Genomic DNA, 26568 nt, shown 5'->3' with positions numbered 1-26568 from the left:
AGGAATGGAGTCGACTGTGTAGAGCCCCAAACCAGAGGAATGCAAGAAAAATCGGTTCCTCTGAACAACGGGATAGAAGGGGGCTCCCGATCCCGACAGCCATTGGGCCACGGGACGAGGCCGGAGGCCGCGGCCAAGCCTCCCGCGGCGGGCGGGGCGGGGCGCGGCCCAGGCCGCAGAGGGGCGCGCGCAGCCGCAGTGCAGCTCGCGAGCGCCGCGACCCGGGCGAGCCCCGAGGAGGGACGGGCCGAGGGGGGCGGGGCAGACGGGCGCAGGCGCAGACGCAGGCCCCCGATTCCGCAGGGAGGGCCTGACGTCATTTCCTCCGCCGGGCCGCCAGTGCTTCCGGGTCGCGGTCCTCTGGAGCCTGTATCTGGGTGGCTTCCGGGAGGCCGAGCGGCGCTCCGCTCCCCACCCCCACCTCCGCTGCGGCGTCGCGCGCCCGCCGGCCCGCCCGCCTCCGCGCGCTGTTCTTCCTCCTTGACCCGCGTCGGGTCCCCCTCCAGGCTCGGATCGCCGCGGCTGCCGCACCGTCGCTCGCCGCCGTCGCCCGGAGGTGGGTGAGGTGACGCGGAGAGCCGCCGTTCCGCCCCCCACCCCCGCCCGGCCGCCGCCTCCGCGCCCTCCGCCATCTTCCCGCCTGAGAGGGTGGGCCGGGCGCGCCCGGGGCCTGAGTGCCGCCGCGGGCGGGGACGCTGTGGCAGGTGGGGGACGCGCCTATTGAGGCGTGCCGTGCGGGAGACGGTCGTGGGCCGACGACGGTTCAGGGTGGTTTTTTTTTTATTTATTATTTATTTATTTACTGACTTTATTTTTCTTAGCTGTGCGTTGAGAGGTTAAGAGTGGCGTGGTGTGGAGGGCCCTCGTTGGCCCTGCTGCAGGGTGTCTGAGGTGGGGGTACGCTCACGCTGCCTACTCGATCTTTAGGCTGGAAGCGGCCTGTCGAGCGACCTCTCCGTCCGGGAGTTCACGTGACCCTGTTTGTCGTAGCGGGGCGGCGGGCCGGCCCTACGGTGGCCCGCGGGGGGCCGACCTCCTGCCCCCCCTCCCCCACGCCCGTGCCCGTCGCTTGGCACGGTGCCCAACGCTCATTCCAGGACCTACGCGGTTCTCTGACGTGTTGGCCTCAAGTCCCGAGCGAGGGGTCGGGAAGAAAAATAATAATAAAAATATGTTCTTGAATTGTGTGCATTTTTAAAATTTATTTTTAAAGATTATATCATTTATTTATCAGACACAGAGAGAGGCAGAGACACAGGCAGAAGGAGCAGCAGGCGCCACGCAGGGAGCCCGACGTGGGACTCGATCCCGGGTCTCTGGGATCACACCCCCAGGCTGCAGGCGGCGCTAAACCGCTGAGCCACCGGGGCTGCCCTTTTTTTCTTTTTTCTTTTTATTTTTTTTATTATTATTCTTTTAAATCGTACCTATTCGTAAGTGTCTAGGGAGCGGGGAAAGTGTAGGACATCGGATTTGCCGTCAGCTTTAGCGGCGGGGGGCAGCGATGTGACGTCATTGCCCTTCAGGGTCTGTGGCGCAGTGCTTTGTGGGAAAGGCGGAGTGTCTCCGGTGGCCATTATTTGCTGCTTTGAGAACGGAAGCCCAGTAGTGAATTCGGGGCTGTCTCTTCCGCCGTTTTGGGAAATCACGGTTATCACGCACATACTTCTGAAAGGTCCAAAATCTAGGATGACGTGAAATAAATCCAGCTTTAGGAAGAGAAATAATCCATGTCTTTGATCTCTTTTTTACATCTTAATTTGACCTAGTCTGCCGATAAATAATGATAAAGGATCTATTTTCTTTTCCACTTAAGGGACCTAAGATGAGTAACCAGTTCCAAATTAGTTAACAGGTCTGTTGCTTGTTGTATTTAGGTCACTATTTTTATTAATGTCAATTCCTCCCCATTTAGTAAGAAGTGTTTAGTTAATGATTGGTGCGTGCTTGCCTGCCCTGTTGACGAGTGATTTTACTGTACTGTGTCCTAGTTTATTTTGGTCTATCTAATGATTCCTGATACTTAACATAAATTTTTTTGTTTTTGTTTTTTTGATGCAGGAAAGATGAACGGGAGGGCTGATTTTCGAGAGCCGAATGCAGAAGTTCCAAGACCAATTCCCCGTAACTATCAAATAAATATTTATAATTAGAAGCATGTTCAGTGTAGAAAAACTCACTGCCTTGTGTGATGGCAGCTGGACTGGCTTCACCCAGGGGCTCACGTGGTTTAATGATCTGTTACCATCTTGAAATTCCTTTTTTATTTTTTATTTTATTTTTTTTTAAGATTTGTTTATTTTAGAACTAGCGTTGTGGGAATGGGGTAGGAGAGAAAATCCCATGTCACATGCTTACTGTGCCACCCAACTCCCCACCTTGAAATTCTTAATAATTTGAACAGATGGTCCCACTTTTTTTTTTTAAAGATTGTATTTATTTATTCATGAGAGACAGAGAGGGAGAGAGAGGCAGAGGGAGAAGCAGGCTCCCTGCAGGGAGCCAGACATAGGACTGGATTCTAGGGCTCCGGGGGTCGCTCACTGAGCTGAAGGCAGCGCTGAACCTCTGAGCCACCTGGGCTGCCCTGGTCCCACATTTTCATCTTGCATTGGACCAAGATGCTACATTATGTAGCCAGTCCTAATAGATGGTAGCACTGACTTCTCTTTGAAGTCAAAGTTTGCTTTTTAAAAGTTACCAGCCTACTGTTTAGAGACTCTTAACCATGGGGAACAAACAGGGCTGCTGGAGGGGAGGCGGGTGGGGGGATGGGGTAATGAGTGATGGGCATGATGGAGGGTCGTGATGTGATGAGCACTGGGTGTTCTATGCAACTGATAAATCCCTAAATTCTGGTTTTGAAACTAATAATACACTATATGTTAACTAAATTGAATTTAAGTTTTAAGAATTGGTGAGCCAGTTTCACACATTTAAAATTTTTTTTTTAAAAAATTGGGTGTGTTTTGTTAATGTTTAGACTGAATTAAATTTTTAGGCTTAGCTTTTCTGTGGGCATTTTAATGTTTGCCAATTTTCCTTGGTGAAAAGACATAGGGGCTGATTACATTCCAACAGAGGAAGAAAGAAGAGTCTTTGCGGAGTGCAATGACGAAAGCTTCTGGTTCAGATGTAAGTTGAATTTTCTAATTAACAAAATTTGACCTTTAGTACCTGAAATTATTGTGACATCATATAGAAAAAATTGGCACACTTTGGTGTGGTTGGTTATTGCTAAAAGAGGTTGATTAAGGGAAACAAATTGTGCATAAAGTAATGATTTCTAGAACTTCATTCAAGACCATAAGTTAATTTTGTTGGTAACAGTGATAGCTAACATTTATTGAGAATACATGGATTATATAAAAACAACCCAATTAGGTTGATAACTATTAACCCTTACTTTACAAATGAAGAAATTGAAGTTTAGAGATGTTAAATGAATTACCTAGTGTTATACAGCTGGTAAATTGTTATGTCTGGATGTGAAGCTGGGTCTGAGACAGAAGCTTGTGATTTTAAATTCTTAGACTTCTGACTATTATATGATAAAACCTAGTTTAAAAAATAAAAACCTAGTCAGTTCCCATTTTATCTTTGTGAAATATTGTTACACTGTTAACTCCTGATTTGTGACTAAGACCTTCTACGTGAAGATTTTTTTTTTTTAAATACAGAGCATGTTGAAGGCATTAAACAATCTTACTTTTGAACAGAGTCCTGAAGTTGCTTCATGTGGTCACTACAGTCCTTTCAAATAAAGTAATTTTTTTTTTTAAGATTTTATTTATTTTTGAGAGAGAGAGCTCTAGCCCGAGCAGCGGGGTGGAGGGTCAGATGAGAGGGAAAAGCAGAAGCAGACTCCCTGCAGAGCATTACAGCTAGGACTTGAGGTAAATGAAGAAGAATGTCAGAGAACATTTAGATGAAAGGAACAGTGAGCAAAGGCAGAGTCTACAATAACTTGATCTTTACTGGAGTCCTGAGGCTGAATTGATTGGAATAGGAATCTTCTGTTGGAAGTACAAAATAAACATAATACCAAGAAGTTAAAGATTTGATTCATAATATACTTTTAGTTCAAAGGCCAGAATGGTTGTAATTTTTTTAAAGGATTTTATTTATTTATTCATGAGAGACCTGCAGAGACAGAGGCAGATGGAAAAGCAGGCCCCCTCTGGGGAGCCCTATGTAGGACTCGATCCCAGGACCCTGGGATCACCACCTGAGCCAAAGGCAGATGCTCAATCATTGAGCCACCCCCGTGCCCAGTTTGTAAATTTTTAAGAGGAAGCTTAGGTAGCAGTGTGCAGGATGGATTAGAAGGATGAGAAGTTATGTTTTTTGAAGTCTTAAGAACTTTTGGCAGCAGCTCAGGCTTGCAGTTATTGAGATATTAATCAAAGTATCATTTGGACAACAGAAGATGGGTGGTATTGAAATATTTTTTTTAAAGGATACATAGTAGGATTTTTAAATAAACAGTATAAGGGGTATTAACTTCAAGATATGTAGCTTAGGAAACTAGTGATGACTTTACTGATTTAAAGATGTTTAATTAATAGGAGTTACAAGTTTAGTTTGGACACTTTCCTCTTGTAACATCTGATTGCAGAAGATTGGTAAGCAACTAGAGAGGAGCAAAGGTGTATGAGAAATTAGGGTTTGAGGTATAGTTGTGTTGGTGAATTCAAGGAATTGGGTGCAGAAATAAAAGTATAAAACTGGTAATATCTGTCATGTGGCTAAAATGTGGGAATAGAATACATGACAGAGGTTTGGGTAGCATGCGTGGGTAAGGCAACAAGAGGTAGGGAAAGAATCAACAGAGACCAAAAAGATAATAGGACCTTTCATAAAATCCTGGGCATTTTATCTTTCGTTCAAATATTCAGAGACTTACAGAGCTTTCAAGCTAGAGAGAACCTGAGTAAGAATTAGATGATGGTGCACATCTGCAGTGAGAATAATTCTTTTAGATCTATAGTTGTCATGGATCAGAGACCTGTAAAAAGTGTCCATGGCTCATAGTTTGGGAATAATTTCTCAGGGAACTCAGTTGTACTCTGGCAACAGATAATTGATCTTTGTGGATTACCTAGAGTAGATAGATAAAACAATCTATTTTCAAGTCTATTGTTGGCACAGAAGAAAAAAACAAGTCTGGTGGAGAGAGGTTTGGGATCGTTGTAATGTTGGGCTTATGGCCACAAAGCTACTATGGTGTTTAGATTAATTTCTGGCTGATAAACTTATGTTACTGTACAAGTATAACATTCTAGATAGCTAAAACAGCATTATGCTAGAAATATTGAAGGGTGGTGATCAGTAGGCAGAGCACTCGTGTATCCTGTTAGAAGTAGAACATGTAGTATATGAACAACAGAAGCCTTAGTAATTCTGTGTATTCAAACAGATTAAATATGGGGAGCCTAGCTGGTTCATCCCGTAGAGCCTGCGACTCTTGATCTTGGGGATGTAAGTTTGAGCCACACGTTGGATGTAGAGATTACTTAAAAATAAAATGTTTTTAAAAACTCCAGATTAATTACAAGTTTGAAAGCACACAATAAAGAGAGGTTAAAACCCAGCTTATTAGCTGTATACCATGTCTGGATTACTGGAAAATTACTGAATAACTTAGATATTACTACATTAATAAGTAATGATTACTTTTATTTTATTTTTTTTTTAAATTTTTTTTTTTAAATTTTTATTTATTTATGAAAGTCACAGAGAGAGAGAGAGAGAGAGAGAGAGAGGCACAGAGACATAGGCAGAGGGAGAAGCAGGCTCCATGCACCGGGAGCCCGATGTGGGACTCGATCCTGGGTCTCCAGGATCGTGCCCTGGGCCAAAGGCAGGCGCCAAACCGCTGCGCCACCCAGGGATCCCCTAATGATTACTTTTAAAACACATAGGCTAGGTGTTGCCTATTGCAGCAACATCAAACATGGAAAACAGAGAATCTTGGCTATAACCGCAGAGAACAGGCATTTTAGCATACAGTTATCAGGAGAACTAATAGTCCTGCATTAGGAAATTTTGTACATTAACATTTATATCTTCCTATAAGGATGTGCATGCTTACATATTTCAAATGTGCAGTATGTGATGTTAACATTTATATAAATGAGTTCATGGAATCCGTGTTTGGAGAGTATCATCTTACATCCATTGTGTTTTTTTTAAAGATTTTATTTATTTATTTATACATGAGAGGCAGAGGGAGAGGCATAGAGAGAGGCAGGCCCCTCGCGGGGAGCCCGATGCAAAACTCCATCCCAGGACTCCAGGATCACGCCCTGGGCCAGAGGCAGGCACTCAACCGCTGAGCCATCCAGGCGTCCCATGTCCATTGATTTTTAAAAAGGTGTGATGAAAGTAGGAATGAGTAGAAAAAGTACTTACGAAGGTAATTTTTACACATTTTTTAGATCTATTAAATATATTCATCTTGGTTTAAAATCACATTTGATCTAGAGTTTATTTAAGGTAACTTGTTTATTTCTACTTTAACTACTTTTAATTTTAAAATGTAATTGTGAAGGGATCTTATTTTCAGTTGCTTGAAATTGTGGTCCTATATACTAACCACAAACCGGTTCTATCTTTGCCCAAACATACAGGTAATGAAGGAATCTACATAAAAGGGTTGGGGTTAGCTTAATATGTATTAATGTTACAGTAGTTCTCAATCTCTGGAATTACTAAAAAGGTACACGAATTCATATTGATTGGTTTTATGCATCATTTATAGATTTTGTGAATAATATACATGTGTACTAGCTGGTTTTCGTGTTCCTTTTAATTTTTTTTCCTTTTTTTTTTTTTTTTAAGATTTTATTTACTTATTCACGAGAGACCGAGAGAGAGAAGGCAGAGACACAAGCAGAGAGAGAAGCAGGCTCCATGCAGGGAGCTCAGTGTGGGACTTCCAGGATCAAGCCCTGGGCCAGAGGCAGGCGCTCAACCTCTGAGCCACCCAGGCGTCCCTAAAGACTTTTTTTTTTTTTAAGATTTTATTTTTATTTATTCATGAGAGACACGGGGGGGGGGGGGGAGAGGCAGAGACACAGGCAGAGGGAGAAGCAGGCTCCACACAGGGTGCCTGACGTGGGACTCAATCTCGGGTCTCCAGGATCAGGCCCTGGGCTGAAGGTGGTGCTAAACTGCTGAATCACCCGGGCTGCCCTAAAGATTTTATTTTTAAGTAATCTCCACCCATCATGGGGCTTGAACCCACAACCTGAAAATCAAGAGTTGCAAGCTCCACTGAGCCAGCCAGTGCCTCTGTACTAGTTGTTTTTAATGAGACAGTATAATGAATGATGAGTATAGACTTTGGTGCCTATCTGGATCCAAATCCCAGCCCCATCACTTAGCTTTAAGATTTTGGGCAAGCACCTACTGTCTATGCCTCAGTTTCCTTATCTATATAATGGGGATAACATTTCATGGGATTATTATGGGGATTAATTCAATTTATTTATTTTTTTAATTCAATTTATTTTTTAAGTTTAAGCTTTCTATATTAAATGGGTATTAGTGCTACTGTGGTGGACAAAATACAAATTCCAGTTGAACACAGTTATGAATTTAAAATAGCATTTTGAAAAAAAAATAAAATAGCATTTTGTTGTTGTAAGAGTAGAAGGAATTTTAAGGAGTTTAAGGAATTGTAGGAGTCCTTGTATTGGATATGGTTCAGACCAGGGTCATGATGCAAAATAGCTTTTGGTTAACAGTATTATTGGTTTGCCTAAAGTAACATTATTTAGACTCAGATAGGAGTCACATACTGCAGTGGAAAATGCCATGGATCTGGCTGGGGGTCAGGAGACTTGGGGTTTTTTGTTTTGTTTTTAAGATTTTATTTATTCCTGAGAAACATAGGCAGAGACAGAGGCAGAGGGAGAAGCAGGCTCCCTGTGGAGAGCCCCATATGGCACTTGATCCTGGGACCCCGGGATCACTCCCTGAGCCCAAGGCAGGGGTTCAACCACTGAGCCACCCAGGTGCCCAGGAGACTTGGGTTTTAGTTCCAGCTCTACCACAAACTATCTATGTTGCTTTTAAGCACATGACTTGTTCTTTCTGAATATCTGTTTACTCTGGTTAGAATAAAGACTTGATAATCTCTGAATTTTAGTTCAGTTTTAGCATTTTCTTTTACTGTGACATGAGTTAGACTTTAGTTCTAATCCATTATCCTTTATAGCATGAAAATAAGTTGAGATTTATGCGAAGATAAGTAGTGAATGATAGAACTAGTACTAGAATTTTCTTGACCAAACTGTTACTCTCTGCATTATACCATCTTGGCCTAAGGACGAAGTGAAATGGGAACAGCATTGTCCATTGTGGAGATGGCCAACTCACTCTCGACACCTTTTATCCTTGCATGATTCTTCAGTGCTTCATGTTGCAATCTTCAAATTAAACGGAAGGGGAAAAAATGATAAATTATATTGATGATGCTATAATGAAAAGGGACTTGTCCTTCAAAAACTTTAAGTGGTAATATGTAAAGATATTTTAACCAACCAACCTTAAAGAAAGCATTTTTCTTGCAAAAGTAAAATCCATTCATAAATAGTAGACCAAGGATTCAAATGTCGGGGTTTCTGTATATTGTGTCTGATGGCAAAGCTAATGCCCTACTCCAGAATTAGGGATTTTAATTATGAAATCTCTAATTATAATTTGGATGTCTTACTTATTTTAGTTCTTAAATTGCTCATATAGTCTGGACCAGCATTGAGCAAACTATAGCCTAAGGGCCAAATCTGTTTTGTATGGCCATGAGCTAAGAATAATTTTTACATTTTTATTTTAGATGGTTGAAAAAAATAAAAAAGATAATATTTTGTTACATGTGAAAGTCACATGTTTATATTTTTGTATCCATAAATTTTTATTGGAACGCGTCTATGTTCATTTGTTTACTATTGTCTCAATGCTTTTGCTTTAAAATGGCAATTGAGTAGATGAGGCAGAGAAACCTGTGGTCCACAGAATCTAAAATATTTACCATCTGGGTCTTTATAGAACATTTCCCAACCCCTGGTCTGAAACTGTGCAGTCCAGTGTAGCAGCCACATGTAGCTATTTCAGTTTGAAATAATTCATAGCAGAAATGATACAAAGTAAAATCAGCAAAAGGGAAGGAGTGTGGGGTAAAGTCCAGAGGAGACCAGACACAGGCTTCCATAACTTCTCTGCTAGTAGAGTCACACACAAAAGGACAACTCCAGCTATGAGTTGTGATAACATGAGTGAAGTGTTATCTACCAAGGAATCTCAGTAGAGACTCAGTGCCTGGGGTTCTTCCTGGGGACTGGTGGGTCACATACGCTCAGCCTAGCAAATGCCAAAATTCCAGACTCCAAAAGAAAGTAGGTATTCAGGATAAGCTGTATTTGTTTAAGCAGTTTAGGCACAGTGAGCCACTTATCATTCAGGTCAAGTTTTATATCACTTGTAGGGAACTGTTTACCAGTCATGTTCCCACACATCAGTCAAAGACCTAGTAAGGGGATCTTTTTAAAGATAGCAGCCTCAGGGCTCCTATTTTTAAATCTTCTGCACACTCCTTAGCCTGGGAAACATGGATACAGACTACTACCATCATCACAGAAAATTCTGTTGGACAGTACGGGTGTAGAAAACTGATTTTTAATTATGAGCTCCTTTGAGATTATGATGGAGAATTTTGAATTTTTCACTCTGGTTTAATATGTGTATATATTTTGTAGACTTTTTAAAATTAAGAATAGTTGACACACAGTGTTACATTATGTAATATTTTCACCTGGTTTTAAGGAATTCATTGGTTTAGAAGAAAAAACATTAGTATTTAAAATATATACTTGTGTATTCTTGCCCCCATCACCGTGTAATTGTGGACAAGTACTTCTTGCATTTTGGTTCACACAGTGTACCACAGAACTTAAAAGCTTGCGCTCTGGTATGAGACTGTTAGAATCTGGAACTGCCATTGAAGTAGTTATATGGCCTTGGGCAAACTACTTAACATCTCTAAGTTCCAGTTTCCTTATCTTTAGAAGGGTAGTAATTAAAAGAAAGCTCTACCTTTTTGCCTATACTTCTATACTTTTTGCCTCTCATTAATTTATTCCTCCTTACTCTTTTGGTCCTTATTTAGTATGTTGTCTTAATTGATGATATTAGCGAATGGCTCTTTTAAAGCCAAATCTAAATAGTTCTTGAATTACATTGTTCAGTATTTGTAATAGTTTCTTAAATTTAAAATGTTTCTTTTATATTTCTGACTGTATGTAATACAGCTTTTAAAAATGAAAAAAATCTCTTAAAGATCTTAATTGTGTGACATACTGCCTAGATGATTTTACTGACACTTATGAATTCAAATTTTTTTCCTTTTGTTGATGCTGACAAGTTCTTTTTCCTCCTTTAGCTGTGCCTTTGGCTGCAACAAGTATGTTGATTACTCAAGGATTAATTAGTAAAGGTAAATATTTAAACTTGAAGTTTATTTGGCATTTTGGATATCATTATAGTTTTATATATTATTTTCCTGATTTTTAGATAAAGTATAATAATGTATCATTAAACATGTCATTGATAAAGTTCTGCAACCTCAGGAGAGTTATGTCTCCATGAACCCACTGACTCAGATATACTGATTTGAGAATTTGATGTCCTCCAACACTGTAGCAACATTAGCAATCTATAAGAGCAAAAAAGTAACAAAACCTGCAGAAGGTTTGTAGGAGGTAGTGACATCATCACTATCATCATTGTTACCCTAGGATCTTGTTAGAAATACAAATTCATGGGCCCCATTCCAGACCTTTTTTTTTTTAAACAAAAAAGATTATTTATTTGTTCATGAAAGACAGAGAGAGAGAGAGGCAGAGACATAGGCAGAGGAAGAAGCAGGCTCTCCGTGGGGAGTCCAATGTGGGACTCGATCCTGGGACTCCAGGATCACGACCTGAGCGAAGGCAAATGCTCAACTGCTGAGCCCCACCCAGGCATCCCCAGACCTCCTTAATCAGGATCTTTGAGGATAGTGCTTAGGACTCTGTGTTTTAACAAGCTCCAGGTGATTCTTTTGCACTGGTTTAAGGATCAGTAGGTGCTAGCTCCTTAAACCAGAGCTTTGCCTTATACTAAGGGTGGTGGGGACACTTTGTCCCAAATTCTCTTGGTGTGAATATTACAGTGCTTTGCTCCTACACATAACTGATTACACACAAAATAAGGGAAGCAAAAATTCCATTTTTTTAGTTACAGATATGTTGTGATAGAACGGTTTTCAGGTAGAGTGAATGAAAATGTTAGAACCTGTAGCAGGACAAATTTTTCTTACAGCTAAAAATACTCCTGGCTGCTTGGTCACCATTTGGTGATTGACTTGTCATCAATGGCAGTTTATGCCTCCATGATTTAATCTACAAAAGTCATACCATGATCAACAATATTGTTCCAAAGTTTTCCTTTGTAATTGTAAGGTCTGAGCCTGGAGTAGATTTCAGTAATCCATTTTTTATTTTTAATTTTCAATTTTTCAAAGATTTTATTTGAGGGAGAGAGCGAGAGCGAGCTTTTGCTTGCATGTGAGTGGAGGAGAGGGGCAGAGGGAGAGGGAGACAGAATCTTAAGCAGTCTCCACACCCAGCGTGGAGCCTGATGCAGGGCTCGATCTTGTGACCTTGAGATCATGACCTAAGCAAAAACCAAGAGTCGGACACTTAACTGAGCCACCCAGGTGCCCTTCCATTTTTTTTTTTTTTTTTTAGAAAGAATTGATGAAAATGATTTAACCTGGTTTATGGAATAATGTTTATTATGTAACTTTGTCCGGGTTGGTTGTTGTTACTGTTGGGATTTTGATAATTTGGAATAAAAATACAAAAAAGAACATTATTATTTACATAACAGTTTCCCAGGATTAAGTTTTTTTTTTTTAATTGTTAAATTGTACTGGGTATTTGTTTTGGATGTAGTATTCTAATAAAGTCAGTCTCAAAAAAAGAAATTGGAAGACTTTAGAAAAGGAATTCAGAATCCACCAAAACATTTTGAAGATTTTATTTTTTCATGAGAGACACACAGAGAGACAGGCAGAGGGAGAAGCAGGCTCCCTTCAGGGAGCCCGATGTGGGACTCGATCCCAGGACCCCAGCATTGATATCTGAGCTAAAGGTGGACACTCAACTTCTGAGCCACCCAGGCATCCCAAGTCATTTTGCATTTAATCAAAATGCCTGATATTTTGTATACGCATTCATCCACAATGTGTCATACTTAATATAGTCTTAGCTCCATCACTACTTGTTCCCATTCTTTCAGAACATTTAAACATGCCCAGGTCTGTTCTAACTTGAGAACACAAAAAAGAAAAATCTTCCCTCACATCCCTTTTCAACTGTTGTCAGCTGTCTTGCATTTGAAGCCAGACTTCACGAATGAGTACTTCACTTTTTACTTCTTTTAACCCAATACAGTCTGTGTAAAGAGATTATGCATATGTTCTGACATTTACCAGAACTTTAAAAGGTTACCAGCACAACCTCCTTGTTGCTTAAATTCGATGGGCAGTTTTTGTTCTTGTTGGATGTTGGGCTTTAACCAATCTTTGAAACAGTTCTCTTCCTCTGGTTTCCGTGACAGCGTATTCAGATTTTTCTCCTGCCTCTGGCAACTCCTCCATTTTTTCATATTTTTTGAGTGTCTGATAGATACTATATACTGTTTTTGGTTGATAGCACTAGAAGACAAAAATTCATGGCCTGTTGGTACTTGTATTTTAATGTGGGTTTTCATCTTCCACTTGTTCTTCAGAGTTCTATTTTGACTCTTAGTCTTCAGTCTATGGAAACTATTACCCAACGATAATGTCGCCTTCAGTGACCATTTACTGCTTTAAAACCCCCATGATTATCCCTAGCCTACGTATCTGCTCCAGAACCATATTCTGCATATCTTCAGATGAATGGCCCTCACAGGCTCTTCAGAATGACTTACTTCATCTCGAGCTGAGTCCATTTCCCCCCAAACCAGTTTCTCCATTGTCCCCATGTCTGAATGGTATCACTCTTCATTCAAGAAACAGGCATTATCCTTAACTTCTGACTCTTATTTGCCTTACCCAGTGAATGTTCATTCTAGTCCAGCTCTTAAATATCTCTGTAAACTGTCTACTTCTGTCTACACTACCACTGTAATTAATGCAGCCGTCTGTTGCCAAGAGTATTGAATTAGCCTTCAGGAAGTCTGTTTGCCTCTATTCTTGCTACTTCCCCCTTAGGAAACAGGCTATCTCTGGCACTGATCAGAGGGCAAAACTAAAAACTCTGAGGGGTAAAGAAAACATCATGTTTACTGTTACGTTTCTACTTTGTAGTTTTTGTTGTAAATGGTCTGTAACTATTTGGGACAGAATGAAGGAATAGTTCTTTTGTGTGAAAGTAGGTATTATCGTCTTCTCATCTTAGTTGTATAACTAAAGCTAATAGCATAACTTGTTTTTATATCTCATATACATGAAATCTTACAATTAAACATTCTTTTATATACGTTATAAGATTCATCCGGTGGTATGGTGGAATTGGCTTGTATCACTTCCAAAAAGCTGATTGTTAAATTTTCAAGAACTTGGCAAGCCAGTGTTTAATTCCTCGGTAGCTCGAAATAGGTCTGGTGGGGGCAGCCCGGGTGGCTCAGCGGTTTAGTGCTGCCTGCAGCCCAGGGTGTGATCCTGGAGACCCGGGATCGAGTCCCACATCAGGCTCCCTGCATGGAGCCTGCTTCTCCCTCTGCCTGTGTCTCTGCTTCTCTCTCTCCTCTCTGTGTACATGAATAATGTACATGAATAAATAAATAAAATCCTTTAAAAAAATAAATAAACGAAATAGGTCTGGTGCAAGTATTTTCTCCACAGAAATTGACCAATGTTACAAATCTGGGATTTTTATTTGGAGAGCTGGTTTTTGAGCATGTCACTAGATTCATCCACACTGATGCCTGTAATTGTAGATTGTATATTCTTCTTGCCGTATAGTTTTCTGTTGTGTATATACGACAGCAGTTTTATCCATCCTGTTGTATGTTGGCAATTGGGTAATTTCCAATTTTGACTATTACAAATGTTCTGCTGTGTGTACAGCGTCTTTCAGTAGACATTTTGCTGGGTCATAGTTTATGTATATTTTTAGGTACTGCCAAACTTTCTAAATTGTTTGGACTCATTTACACTCTCACACCAATGTACTTGTGATAATGTAACACAAACATAACTACTAACACTTAATCTTTTCATGTCCCTTGAACTTTTAGCCATTGTGGTGAGGGAACAGTAATACTGATTGCATTGTGATTTTAAGTTACATCTCCCTAATGAAGTTGAGGACCTTTTCTTTTGTTTATAGCTCACTTAAATATATTCCTTTTTGGTGAAGTATCTGTCCAAGTCTGTTGTCCATTTTTTCCATTGGATTGTCTTTTTATGTTGGTTTTGTGAGGGTTTTCTATGTCTTCTAGAAGTGAGTCTTGTTAGTTATATGCATTGTGATTACTTTTTCCCACTGATCAACTGTAGTTCTTAATATGATAGAGTCTAATTTATCATGAGGGCGTTTTGTGCTCCGAGATCTTTGTCTATTAAAAGGATGCAAAGAATCTCTTCTTTTTTTCTATAAGCTTTTTTTTTTCTTTCATACTTAAATTTTCAAGTCATTTGGAATGGTTTTTGAATACAGGCATATCTCGTTTTATTGTGCTTCACTTTATTGTGCTTCACAGTGCTTATGGCAACTCTGCTTTGAACAGGTCTCATTGGCACCATTTTTTTCAACATTTGCTCAGTTTTGTGTCTCTGTGACACATTTTGGCAATTCTCAGAATTTTTCAAACATTCTCCTTAACATTTGTGATGGTGATCTGTGATCAGTGATTACAACTCTAAAAGCTCAGATGATGGTTAGCATTTCTTAGCAATAAATATTTAATGTATGTATATCTTATTTTTTAAACATAATGCCATTGCACACTTAATACATAACTTTTATATGTGCTGGGAAACAGAAAAATTCATTTGACTTCCTTTATTGTGATTCTCCCTTTACTGTGGTGCCATTGAACTGAACGTGCAATATTTCTGAAGTGTGCCTGTGTTGTATGAGGTAGGACTAAGGTACATTTTTTCCCCCATTATGAAAATGAAGGTGACCCCGCACCATACTTTGAAAGGATTGTCAGTGTTCACTGCATGCAGTGTTGCCTTTATCGTAAGTGTCTATGTGTGGGTCTGTTTCTTGACTCTCTTCTGGTTTTGATCAGTTTATCTACTCTTGTACTTATAACTGTCTTGATTACTACAGTTTTTATTGTAGATCTTGATATTTGTTGGTAGTCAGTTTTCCAGTTTTGTTTTTCAATATTCCCTTGGTTCTCAGTTCTTTGTGTTTCCACATGATTTGTAAAATAAATTTTTCAACTTTTAGGAACACTTACTTTGATTTTTAATTGGGATTGCATTGAATTTATAGATGAATTTATGGAAATTGTCATATTGACAATATTTAGTTTTTCATTTTATGGACATGGATATATTCCTCCATTTAGCTTTCAGTTGTCTCAGTAAGTTTCGTAGTTTTCAGTGTATAAATCTTTCATATTTTTCATTAGATTACTTCTGGTTCTTTGATTTTTTTTTTTTTTTTTTTGGTGCTGTAATTTGTATCTTTCAAAGTTTGGTTTATCGTATGTAGAAATCATATATATTTTTCATATTGACTTTGTATCAAGTGATCTTGCTAAATTTTTCTAAGAGATTCTAGAGTCTTTTGTATTTTCTTCATATTTCTTGATGTTGAATTTATTTGGTTCTCTCATTTATTTCTTTAAAGATTTTACTTACTTGAGAGGATGCATGCACGCACAAGTGGGGCAGGGCAGAGGGAGAAGCAGACTTCCTGTTGAGCAGGGAGCCCATTGTAGGATTCAGGATTCACTCTGGGATCATGACTTGAGCCGAAAGCAGACACTGCACCAACTGAGCCACCTAAGCACCCAACTTTTTAAAAACTGCTTTTGTCTCACATTAGAAGAGACTAGATTATGACTCACAGAAAGTTTTCTTGCATTTTTTACCACAGTTTGTGTCATTGTCTTACATACCTTTAGCATAAATTTGGCATAACCCTATTTTATTTTAATAATAGCCAAAACATATTAATTATATAAATGTGTCTGTTCTAACAATGTGACTCAGAAATATATACTCTTATCTTTAGGAATCCTTTCAAGTCATCCCAAATATGGTTCCATCCCTAAACTTATATGTAAGTATGGACAACACTAGTTTTCTTACCTAAGTAAAATAGTTTTAGTAAATGTTTTGTCATGCCCAACTCATAACAGTTTTTGATTATTTGTTTTGACCAGCTTATTTAAGCTTTTCATTAAATGGACTAGTTGACTACTTGGGCATTTTATTGTTAGGATTAAGAATTATAAAGTATTTGAAAGAGGATTTTTTTTCTTTTATAATATAATAAAATTACTCTAAATAATCTGTAAAGATACATAGTATTTTAAAATAAATTCTCTGGTTTATGAGGAAAGAAAATAATCCAGATATATTGATTAATCAAAGTAAAATGTCTTTTAAAATTAAGTCTAACTTTAAAAAATCTCTTTACGTTTTAAAATGTAAGTAAGCATAATTTATATATTATAGTATGGTTTATAGGAAGGACGCTAAATTGCTTTAAAAAAAGAACACTCCAGTCTTTTTATGAATATTTCCAAGTTAGTCTCTCTTTTTTTTTTCCAAGTTAGTCTCTTTTATATTGGAAATAAACACATAAGACAACAGTAGCTACATTTAGATACCACTTCATAATTCATTACTTTAAGGGATTTCTTGCACGTAATTTTAAATAGTCTTATGAAATTAGCTGGGTAAATAGTATGGATTCCCATTTTATAGGAAAAGAAATGCCCTGAAATCCCCGTGACTAGGCTAGAACTCTCTTTTGAGTCTCCATTCCATTATACCTTTACCACATCTTTCCTGTCTGTACTAATAATTAGTAAAGTGGAATTTATGTATTATGTTGCTGTTTTATTTTGGATTATTTTGTTTTGTGAAAGTGAATTAGATCTACAGAATCTGTGCTTTAAGATCACATTTCTTAAAAAGTGTCCTTTTAGGAAAGATTTTTATTTAAATGGGCACACTGAATAACATTTTTTGTTTGTTTTTACAAATAAGTTGCTTGTATCATGGGATACTTTGCTGGAAAGCTTTCTTACGTGAAAACTTGCCAAGAGAAGTTCAAAAATTTGGAGAATTCCCCTCTTGGAGAAGCTTTACGCTCAGGACAGGCCCGGCGATCTTCACCATCTGGGTAGGCCAAATTCTTTTTTTTATTGAAGGCTTTTAATTTTAGCTAAAAAAAAAAAAAAAATGTAACTGGATATTGCTATAATTTAGGGCATGAAACATTATGTAACCTGAAGGCTCATTGGAAACTTGCCGTTTTGCAGCAAGCTAAAGCTATTTTATTTTTAAAAGTGGATTAAAATTTGTCTACCTTTGTTTTATTTTTATTTATTTATTTGAGTAAACTCTGCCCACAACTTGGGGCTTGAACTCAGGACCCCAAGATCAAAAGCCGCCATGCTGTACCAACTGAGCAAGCCAGGTTGCCTCTGCCTTTGTTTTAAATACAGAATCGGGGATCCCTCGGTGGCGCAGCGGTTTGGCGCCTGCCTTTGGCCCAGGGCGCGATCCTGGAGACCCAGGATCGAATCCCACATCGGGCTCCCGGTGCATGGAGCCTGCTTCTCCCTCTGCCTGTGTCTCTGCCTCTCTCTCCTTCTCTCTCTGTGACTGTCATAAATAAATAAATAAAAAAAAAAAAAAAAAAAAAAAAATTTAAATACAGAATCGCATCCTGTTGCGAGCATTTATACTAGGATTTTAATTTGGCAAACACCTTTGATTACTATATTTTGGACTTTTGAATTTCCAAATTTTATCAGTCTCATTTCTTAACAAATTTCAACTTTTTAATCCTGTTGTTTAAAATACTAGGGAAATTATCTAAGTATATAGCATATTGTTTTAATTATCTAAGTATAAGTAAATGAATCTGTCCATCTGGATAGGTAGATAACTAATAATGTAATTAAGTATAATTAGTTGATAAATTATTATAAGTGGTAAACCCCATGAAAGCTAGTATTTCATATCTGCTTTATCAAAATAGCATTTATGGCCTGCTAGCTGTGGAAGTAACTTCCCAGTTAATGTGGGAACTGGACACGTTTTTCATTTGAAATACTTTATTCTTTGCAAGTACTTTTTTAAAAGATTTTATTTATTTTAGAGAGTGAGAGAAAGCATACATGAGCAGGGAGGGAGAAGGAGGGGAAAAGAATTTTAAGCATGGGACTCTGTTCCATGACCCTGAGAGTTGGACACTTAACTGATGGAGCTACCCAGGCACCCCTCCAAGGACTTTAAACACATTAAAATGATCTCTGAAGTAGGGCTCCTGGGTGGCTTAGTTGGTTAAGGAGTTGATTCTTGATTTTGCTTCAGGTCACGATCTCAGGGATGTGACATGCATTGGAATCTCTGCATTGGGAATCTTTTTTTTTTTTATTTTTTTTTATTTATTTATGTAGAGAGAGAGAGAGAGAGAGAGAGAGAGAGAGAGAGAGAGGCAGAGACACAGGCAGAGGGAGAAGCAGGCTCCATGCACCGGAAGCCCCATGTGGGATTCGATCCCGGGTCTCCAGGATCGCGCCCTGGGCCAAAGGCAGACGCCAAACCGCTGCGCCACCCAGGGATCCCTGCATTGGGAATCTTTTAAGAAAATTGATCTCTGAAGCTCAGGAATTAGAAAATTGAATATATACTTTTCTTCTGTATTAAGGGTGATTGTTTTTAAGTTGTATAAATGGGTCAAAATATTTTTAAAATTTTTGTGGCAGAGAAAAACAGATTACATTTAATTGTAATAAGTAACAATGTTAAAGTTACATAATTCCTTTAAAAAGTAAGATAACTGGTTTTCATACCAGAACACTGTTTTTTTAGGGTATAGGCAATAATTTGCATTTCGTATACAATATGATTTACAGGCACTATTCTCAGAAGTCAAAATATGACTCAAATGTGAGTGGTCATTCATCTTTTGTGACGTCTCCAGCAGCAGACAACCTAGAAAAAGAGATGCTTCCTCATTATGAGCCAATTCCATTCAGTGCTTCTATGAATGAATCTACTCCCACTGGTATTACTGATCATATTGCCCAAGGTAGAAACTTCTCTTGAAATGAATTTCAGCATTTTATGGTCCAACGTATGTATAAACTTTATTTGATGACTTTTTCTTCTGGATATCACCTGTATGCTTCACCATCAGCCTAAACTCAGCATGTTTGTTCATTTGTTTCTTCATTCATTTAACATTTTATGACGTCCAATAGGTGTCAGGCACTCAGCTAGGTTTGGAAGAAGTACAGATGAATGAGACCTGGTTCTTGTCCTAAGAAACTCTCTTAGACAGCTAGAAGATATAGAAATATAAGGAAAAATTGCTAATGTGTCTCATTAATTGAAAATACTAACAAAGTTAGTGATTATAGCAAAGAAGTGATAAATTGGGCCTCAGGGAAGCTTCAGAGAGGTTACACTTGTTAGGCTGGTCTTAAAGGCTTTCGGCTTCTTTGTCTATAACATGAGAAAAATAATAATTACCTGCCTTACAGAACTGTTGTCAAGTGAGAAAATCCATGTGAAAATGCTTTGTGAAGTTTGTGTAAATACTAGCTTTGAAGATCGCAGAATGTAAGTGCAACAACATCAACTTTGGATTAAGGCCTGGATTTGAAAGAATGACATTTGCTAGCTATGTGACTTTAGGCAGGTAATACTTTGCGATCCCTTCAGTTTCTTGATCTCTCCTCTCTTAAAGAACTTTGGGAGTGAGATGAAATAATCAGAGGTAATGCCTGTCAAGTCATAGGCTCTCAGTAGTTGTTTCCTTCGTTTTTTCAGTCTAATTTGGGGTGCCAAGTGAAGAATTAAGAAGTACAATTTGCAGTTCCTTATTTAAAAATCCTAAAAACCTAAAAGCTTTGACAACCACAAAACTTTATTTTTTAATTTTTTTAAATTTATTTTTTATAACCTGTAGCTTGAACACCCGACCCCAAGATAGGAGTTGCATGCTCTACCAACTGAGCCAGCCAGCCACCCCTCCAAAGCTCTTTTCTTTTTACAGTTAAATTGATGATCACATCTGACTTAACTGATTTCAAACCCTGACCTAAACTGACATGGTTATTTAGAATCTTTATCTTAATATGATTATTGCTGCTTCAGACCTCTGAATGGTTAGATATTAAGTAAAATACGGGCTATATACTATGACCTCTTTCTAAAATCTGAGAGACTGAATTTTGAAACATTTCTGACTAGAGTTTTGGATAAGGAATTGTGGATAGAATATTCTTCGAAAATGTTGGCATTAATGCAAACACCATAAGCCAGTAACTAACTATGAGGAACAAACAATATTAAAGGAACATTTGGGTTTTTGCTGTTTATGAAGGGAAAGATTTGGATCTAGGTGTGGCTTAAAGGGAAGGAATGGAAACAGTGGGGAGAAATTGATTATAGGTCAATTCAGGTTCTAGAGGTTGTAGAAGGGGTTCTAGGTAGGTTAGAACGTAAAGCAGCCACTAAATGTATATGGCTATTTAAATTAATTAAAATTTAAATCAGATGGCAAATTCAGTTCCTCAGTTGCTTTGTAGCACTTCAGTTGTTCACTAGCCACATGTGCTAGTGGCTACTCTGTTGGAATGATTGCAGATAAAGAACATTCTCATTGCAGAAAATGATACTGGACAGCATTGCCTTAGAGCAAGTTGGAGTGGGGACAGTGAGGATGGACATTTTGGAAAGGAAGAAACAGAAGAGAATGGAAATTAAAGTAGTTAGACAGACATTCCTAAGTGGATGAAAGGTGTTGAGTCTTGACACCCCCCTCCTCCCCTTTTGGAAACCAAGACCTTCCAGTTAGTCAGAAAGGGGAAGGAGGTAGGAGGCAGGTTAGGCAAGAGTGGTTAGTTATTTTATCTTCAAAGGCAGCTGTTCTTACTTCTCACTGCAGCTCTCATTTGCCTACTCAAGTTCAAATCCGTTCTTCTTGTATTCTAGTCATGCATCACTTCTTCCCTTGTAATTTCATCTTTCTTCCATTTGCATTAGAAAATTCCATTCCATGTTGCACAATTCCTTTTCCAAATAAAAGCAGAGAGACAAAAAGCCCCTTGGTGTCTGCCCACAGACTACAGCAAGGCCCATATTTTAATATATTTTATGGCCTCAAGAGCAGCCATCTATTCATCCAGTACTCTGCTTTCTCAACCCCTTTTCTAAGTCAAGATTGTGCTCTTTGACTACCTTCTACATGGGCCAGTCCTGGCCTCCCCTGCTTTGCCCCAACTGCCGTTCTCCCTTAGCAGGATGCTCTCCCCTTTTGTGAAAGTCTTGTTTGCCCTATTTGGTTCTGCTTCCTTTTCCCAGGAATTGAGTTATTAATCTTTCAAAGTAGAAAGCTCTCCTTCATTGTGTTAGGAGACTTATCATAGATAGTTTATTAAGTTAGATTTAAATCAATGCTGTTTTATATTTTATTCCTTCCAGCTCTTTATAACCTTCCCAAAGTAGTAAATCATGCTCCCTACACAATGCAGAATATTTTCATTGGGCTTTGTAAAGTGGAAAAAATTCTCCCTAATCTTCTGATTTATGTTTCCATTATTTGTCACAGCATTTCGGAACCAAGAAGTATTTTTCTTTTCAGTGAGAAAAAGCATTAGACCTGGAAGGAACTTTAGAGATAGATCATCTGGGCAGACTTTTGTATTTCACAATTGAAAAAACCAAGATTCAAAGAAGTTTAGTGATTTGCCCAAGGACGTTCACGGATTGTTGGCAAAGTGCAAACGAGAATTTAGGGTTCCTAACGAATAATATAGGACACACCGTTTCCTTCAGAATTATAAAAATATCATTGTGGTGAAGGGAAATGAGTTTGATAATTACTACTAATGAAATCCGAGTGCTTTTTAAACCCAATATATGGCTATAAAATTTTTCTTTGCATTCTTTCTTTTAGCAAAAAGTTTTCAAGAATGGTATACTCTAATTGGAAATGTATTACTTGGTGTCAGTGCAGTATACTTTGTAGCAAAATAAAAGGTTATGCTTGAAAACATTTAACATGTTATTATAGTGGTTTGAAAATTCTGATTATTCACTGGGACCTTACTGTAGAGTTCCAAAATACCACTTATAAAAACTGCTTTTTAAAAAATTATTTTAATTAATATGATTATATTAACAAAATAATATGCCCAATTTGTATGTAAAAACCTCTTTGAGAAATACTACTTCTGGAGTAGTATATAAGATTTGTAAGTTAAGTAGTTGAGGAATGTTAGGTTAGCATGAGTTCATTTCTTTTGGCTTTTTTTTTTTTTTACTGGTTATACATTTTGTAAACTGATACTTCTTCCATCTAGTAGTAAGAGTAACCACTTATCTATTTTTACATCAGTACTTAACTCTTTGATGATACATAATGCTACCTTGACTTTGGGAGAGAGAAAGAATAAATGCTGGTTCCCCGGCCAAAATGATCATTGCCACTTTTTTCTACCTCAGTATTGCTTCGTTACACCTGAGTAAAAATGATGCCTGTGGTAATTGAAGGCTGTGTTTTATACTTTTCAACAGCTATTTTCAAGTGTGTTTAAGCATAACGATATTCTTTAATAGTTATTTGTGTATAGCCTCTGGTTATAGGAACATTCAACTATGGAAATACTACTAAGTAAAATATATACACTGTCAAGTTTTGTTCCATTGTCCCTAGTAGGATATATTTCTAATTATATAAGCATTATGAATAATTTTCTAGTTTAAAACACTAGCATTATAGTGAGTATAAACTGCGTTGGTATATATTACAATATCCATTCTTCTGGCCATGGTTACCTTTTAATTTTTTATGTTGATTTTAAATTTTAGAAATAAAAGCTTAAAAGTGTAAGAGAAAGGCAGTTTTTGTTTTGTAATTATCTTGGGGAAAATCTGGTACCTTTGGAATGGTGGTAATGATTTGGTCTTTCATTTTACTTTATTCTGTTTTATTGTAGGTAAGAAGCATTTATAAAACTTACTTACTTTGGGTTTATTCAAATCCTTTTATCACCATTTATTAACTGTTTGTTGTTTTAGGACCTGATCCCAACCCTGAAGAAAGTCCTAAAAGAAAAAATATTACATATGAGGAATTAAGGAATAAGAACAGAGAGTCATATGAAGTAACTTTAACACATAAGACTGACCCCTCAGTCAGGCCTATGCAGGAAAGAGTGCCAAAAAAAGAAGGTATGGTAGTTTAGTCTGAAATCACTTTACTCTCTAGGGTTGGAAACTGCAGCATTAGTTAAAAATGTTAATTATACTAATATGTGATTTAATTCCTCAAGCAATTAACCAAAATAACATTTTTTTAAAAGACTAGTTCTGTCACAATTACCAGGTTTTCCTTTTCTAAGGTATTTCAAAGACCATTTTGTGTTAGAAAATAATCAAGTCCAAATAGTGGCATGACTTAAGACAGTAGGACTACTTCTAATACATTGTAGAAATTATAAATCCATTTGAATATTTTATTTTATCAGGAGTCACTTTGGGATGTAGTAAGTGTTTTTTAAGTGATGCATCGATTGCATAAAACCAGATCTGATTGCCGAGGGGGATAATAGGCTGTAATGCCACTTTGAGCAGAGTGAGAGAATCCTGATTGAGTAATGAAATTGATTGTCTCATATGTTTTGTGAAATTGAAATAGAGTTATATGCATTACATACCAGCTTTTAGGGCACTTCCAAGAGAGGAGTTTGACCTTTTTTTCAGTACTTTTGCTCTATAATTAATTACAAATTGAAAAATCACAGTTTGCGTTCATTCCTTTTGGAATAGCTATACATTAATCAAAGGAAATTTTTTGACACAGAAGTTTACCCCTAATAAAAGAAGGCATTTGGAACGGGTTCATATCTGTTTCAGTGTAGAATTTTATGATGTCTTTTTTGAGGAATTTTAGAGAGAGTCATTGTTTAAGGTTTTCTAGTTACTACTTTAAAAAAAAGAAGTGGAAGGAAGAGGTCCTTGGTACCTTCTTGAGAGTCCTATGCCAACAGAAAATGCAAAAATACATAAAAACCTTGCATATTTTTTATTTTGGTCTTTTAGAATCTTCTTTCTAATCGTTAGTGGTTGCTTCTTTTAGAATTCTGTTTTTATAACAATTATGGATAATACCGCTGTCATTAATGTTTAAAAATCCAGCTTTAAAATAGATTTGTAATAAAAAATACTGGATGTTTTTTGTTAATAATTAACCTTTAGCATAAACATTTTGCATTTGGTGGCCATTACTTTGTAATATGTCGACTTACTGGTACATTGTTCCACTAATTTGAGGATTTAGACTGTAAGCTCCATAAGGGGCAGGCAGCAGCATTTCTCTCATTTTTGTAATCTTTTCTGTTACCTGTCTGCATGGCTTAGTACTCTGCGCTGATGTAGCAGATACGAAGTGTTTTGGTTGGGCCTTAGTTTTAAAGGTTAACAAAAGGAAATGAGGTAGATCTTTAGCATTTGCTGGGTTTTGACATTTGTGGTTTTGACTGAACAGTCGTAAAGTTCTGTTACATGACACAGTAATGTGAAATAATTCTTTTCTTCTTCCTCAAGAGAGCTGATTTTTTTTGCGTGTGCTTTCTATAATTTAAAGAAAAAAGTTACGAAATAGTTTGAGTGATTATTTTTTTTTAGAATGTTCTATTTTGGAATTGACAGAAAATTTGACATTAGTACAGTGTAGATTCACTTGGTCAGAAAGTGTCAGAATTTTCAGCTTTAGTTTGTGTCGATTGTGTTGGTTGACATTCTATGTTTGCTGACATTTATCTAAGCTAGAAATTAAGACTGAGAAATCCCCAAAACATAAGCATATTATCAATTAGCCGTCAGGGCAATGATGGGCAGTGCACATGATAACAGCTTCTAGAAGACTACCTTAGACTCACAAGGGGATGAAAACTAGGGGAAAAGGCAAAATAGGAGAAAAGTATATAATATCTTAGTAAAATAATGAAATAGTTAGACTTAGTCTCTCTGAAAGAATCTTGGGGAAGGGGTCCCTGGTCCATACTTTGGTAACCGCTCCTTTATGTCGTTATGAACATTCGAGTCTTCCGAAGAGTTGTAATCCGCAAGTGAAGGCTATGTAGAAGAGAGGTTGAAAGTAAAAGAGTAAAGAAGACAAAAGAGCCTATTTCAAAATGTAATTTTATGTGAAATGCAGGGATATTGGAAACCCATTTCCTTGTATAGTATTAACAGCTCATGGGGGAGAAGAATGAATTAACTACAACCTGAAGACTTGATCATTTCTGTTATGGTGTTTTTTGTGAAAAACAAAATTCAAATGCTTGTTACTATTTTTTATTTCCCGGTAATTGTTTCTTTTTTGAGATGTGCTATATAATATATATATCACAGTATGGTGAAGTTGTAAAGATGTCCTTGCTTTGGACCTAAACAGACCTGTATTCAGAGTTCAGTTCTATTTGCTTTATTAGGCTGGTACCTTGGGCAAGTTACTAATCTGATTTCTCACCCTTAAAATGGGGTTTGTGTTTACTTTATAAGGTTGTTATGAGGATCAAATACTTAGGTAAAGTTTCTGATAGAGTGCATCATTACTTATATCCAACCTTCAGTTCACAAAAGTCTCGCTAGCCCCTATCCCCTTTCTCTTATGTGCATTTGTTGGAAATGAGGGAGAAACATGGTTTTCATCATACTAGCAAATTTAGAATAGTATCTTTCACCTACTACTATTTGGAATCATCAATTATTTGTGCTTTTTTCCTAGTCAAAGTAAACAAATATGGAGATACTTGGGATGAGTGAAAAATTGCATCATTGGACCTACTGAAGGAGTTTCAATATCCAGCTTCATCTAGGTGGTCATGAATATCTGCATGCTTTGAGCTCAGCAGCAGTCTTCATAAACATTTAAAACTAGAACCTGGGTTCTTGTGGTTTGGCTTATTAAAATGATGTTTAAAAACAGACTTTAATGTGAATATTGTGTGGATGTATTCACCTTGAGGAACTATAGGAATGATGGTATTATACCATGATCACATACAGTTTGTGAAATCATTTTTAAGTTACAGGGTAAGGATGCTTTTATGAAACTGTAAAGAGATTGTAATACTCTAGATCAGCATACATGAAGATACAGATCTGCATGTTGAATGGGGGGTTGGGGGGAGCAAGTGTAATTTTAAGTGTTAAGCTTCACATCCAAAAACTATTAAAAAGCCTTTCTCCAGTGTTTGCTGTATTCACTTATTAATGTTTATGATAAATAAAATATAAAGGATCATGCATCTTCA

The 26568-nt window shown here is 37.6% G+C and overlaps 1 protein-coding gene across 4 annotated transcripts; it reads left to right on the top strand.

Annotated features, from left to right (window-relative positions):
* The first annotated feature begins 352 nt into the window (after positions 1-352).
* Positions 353-26568, top strand: OCIAD1 (OCIA domain containing 1). Of its 4 annotated transcripts, none has more exons than XM_055339148.1 (9): positions 353-556; positions 2062-2124; positions 3055-3135; positions 10445-10498; positions 16290-16337; positions 17273-17408; positions 19153-19328; positions 23327-23479; positions 26040-26568. In XM_055339148.1, exons 2-9 carry the CDS (start codon positions 2067-2069, stop codon positions 26075-26077), a joined length of 744 nt encoding a protein of 247 aa, XP_055195123.1. In that variant the 5' UTR covers positions 353-556; positions 2062-2066; the 3' UTR covers positions 26078-26568. The 4 variants fall into 4 exon arrangements, with proteins under 4 accessions (XP_055195123.1, XP_055195129.1, XP_055195115.1 ...); XM_055339154.1 differs by lacking the exon at positions 353-556 and adding an exon at positions 587-704; XM_055339140.1 differs by lacking the exon at positions 353-556 and adding an exon at positions 748-768.

This window comes from Nyctereutes procyonoides, unplaced genomic scaffold, assembly GCF_905146905.1.
Source record: "Nyctereutes procyonoides isolate TBG_1078 unplaced genomic scaffold, NYPRO_anot_genome, whole genome shotgun sequence".
NCBI lineage: Eukaryota > Metazoa > Chordata > Mammalia > Carnivora > Canidae > Nyctereutes > Nyctereutes procyonoides.
Note: the sequence above shows the minus strand (reverse complement) of the source record. Positions and strands in the feature narration are given on the sequence as shown.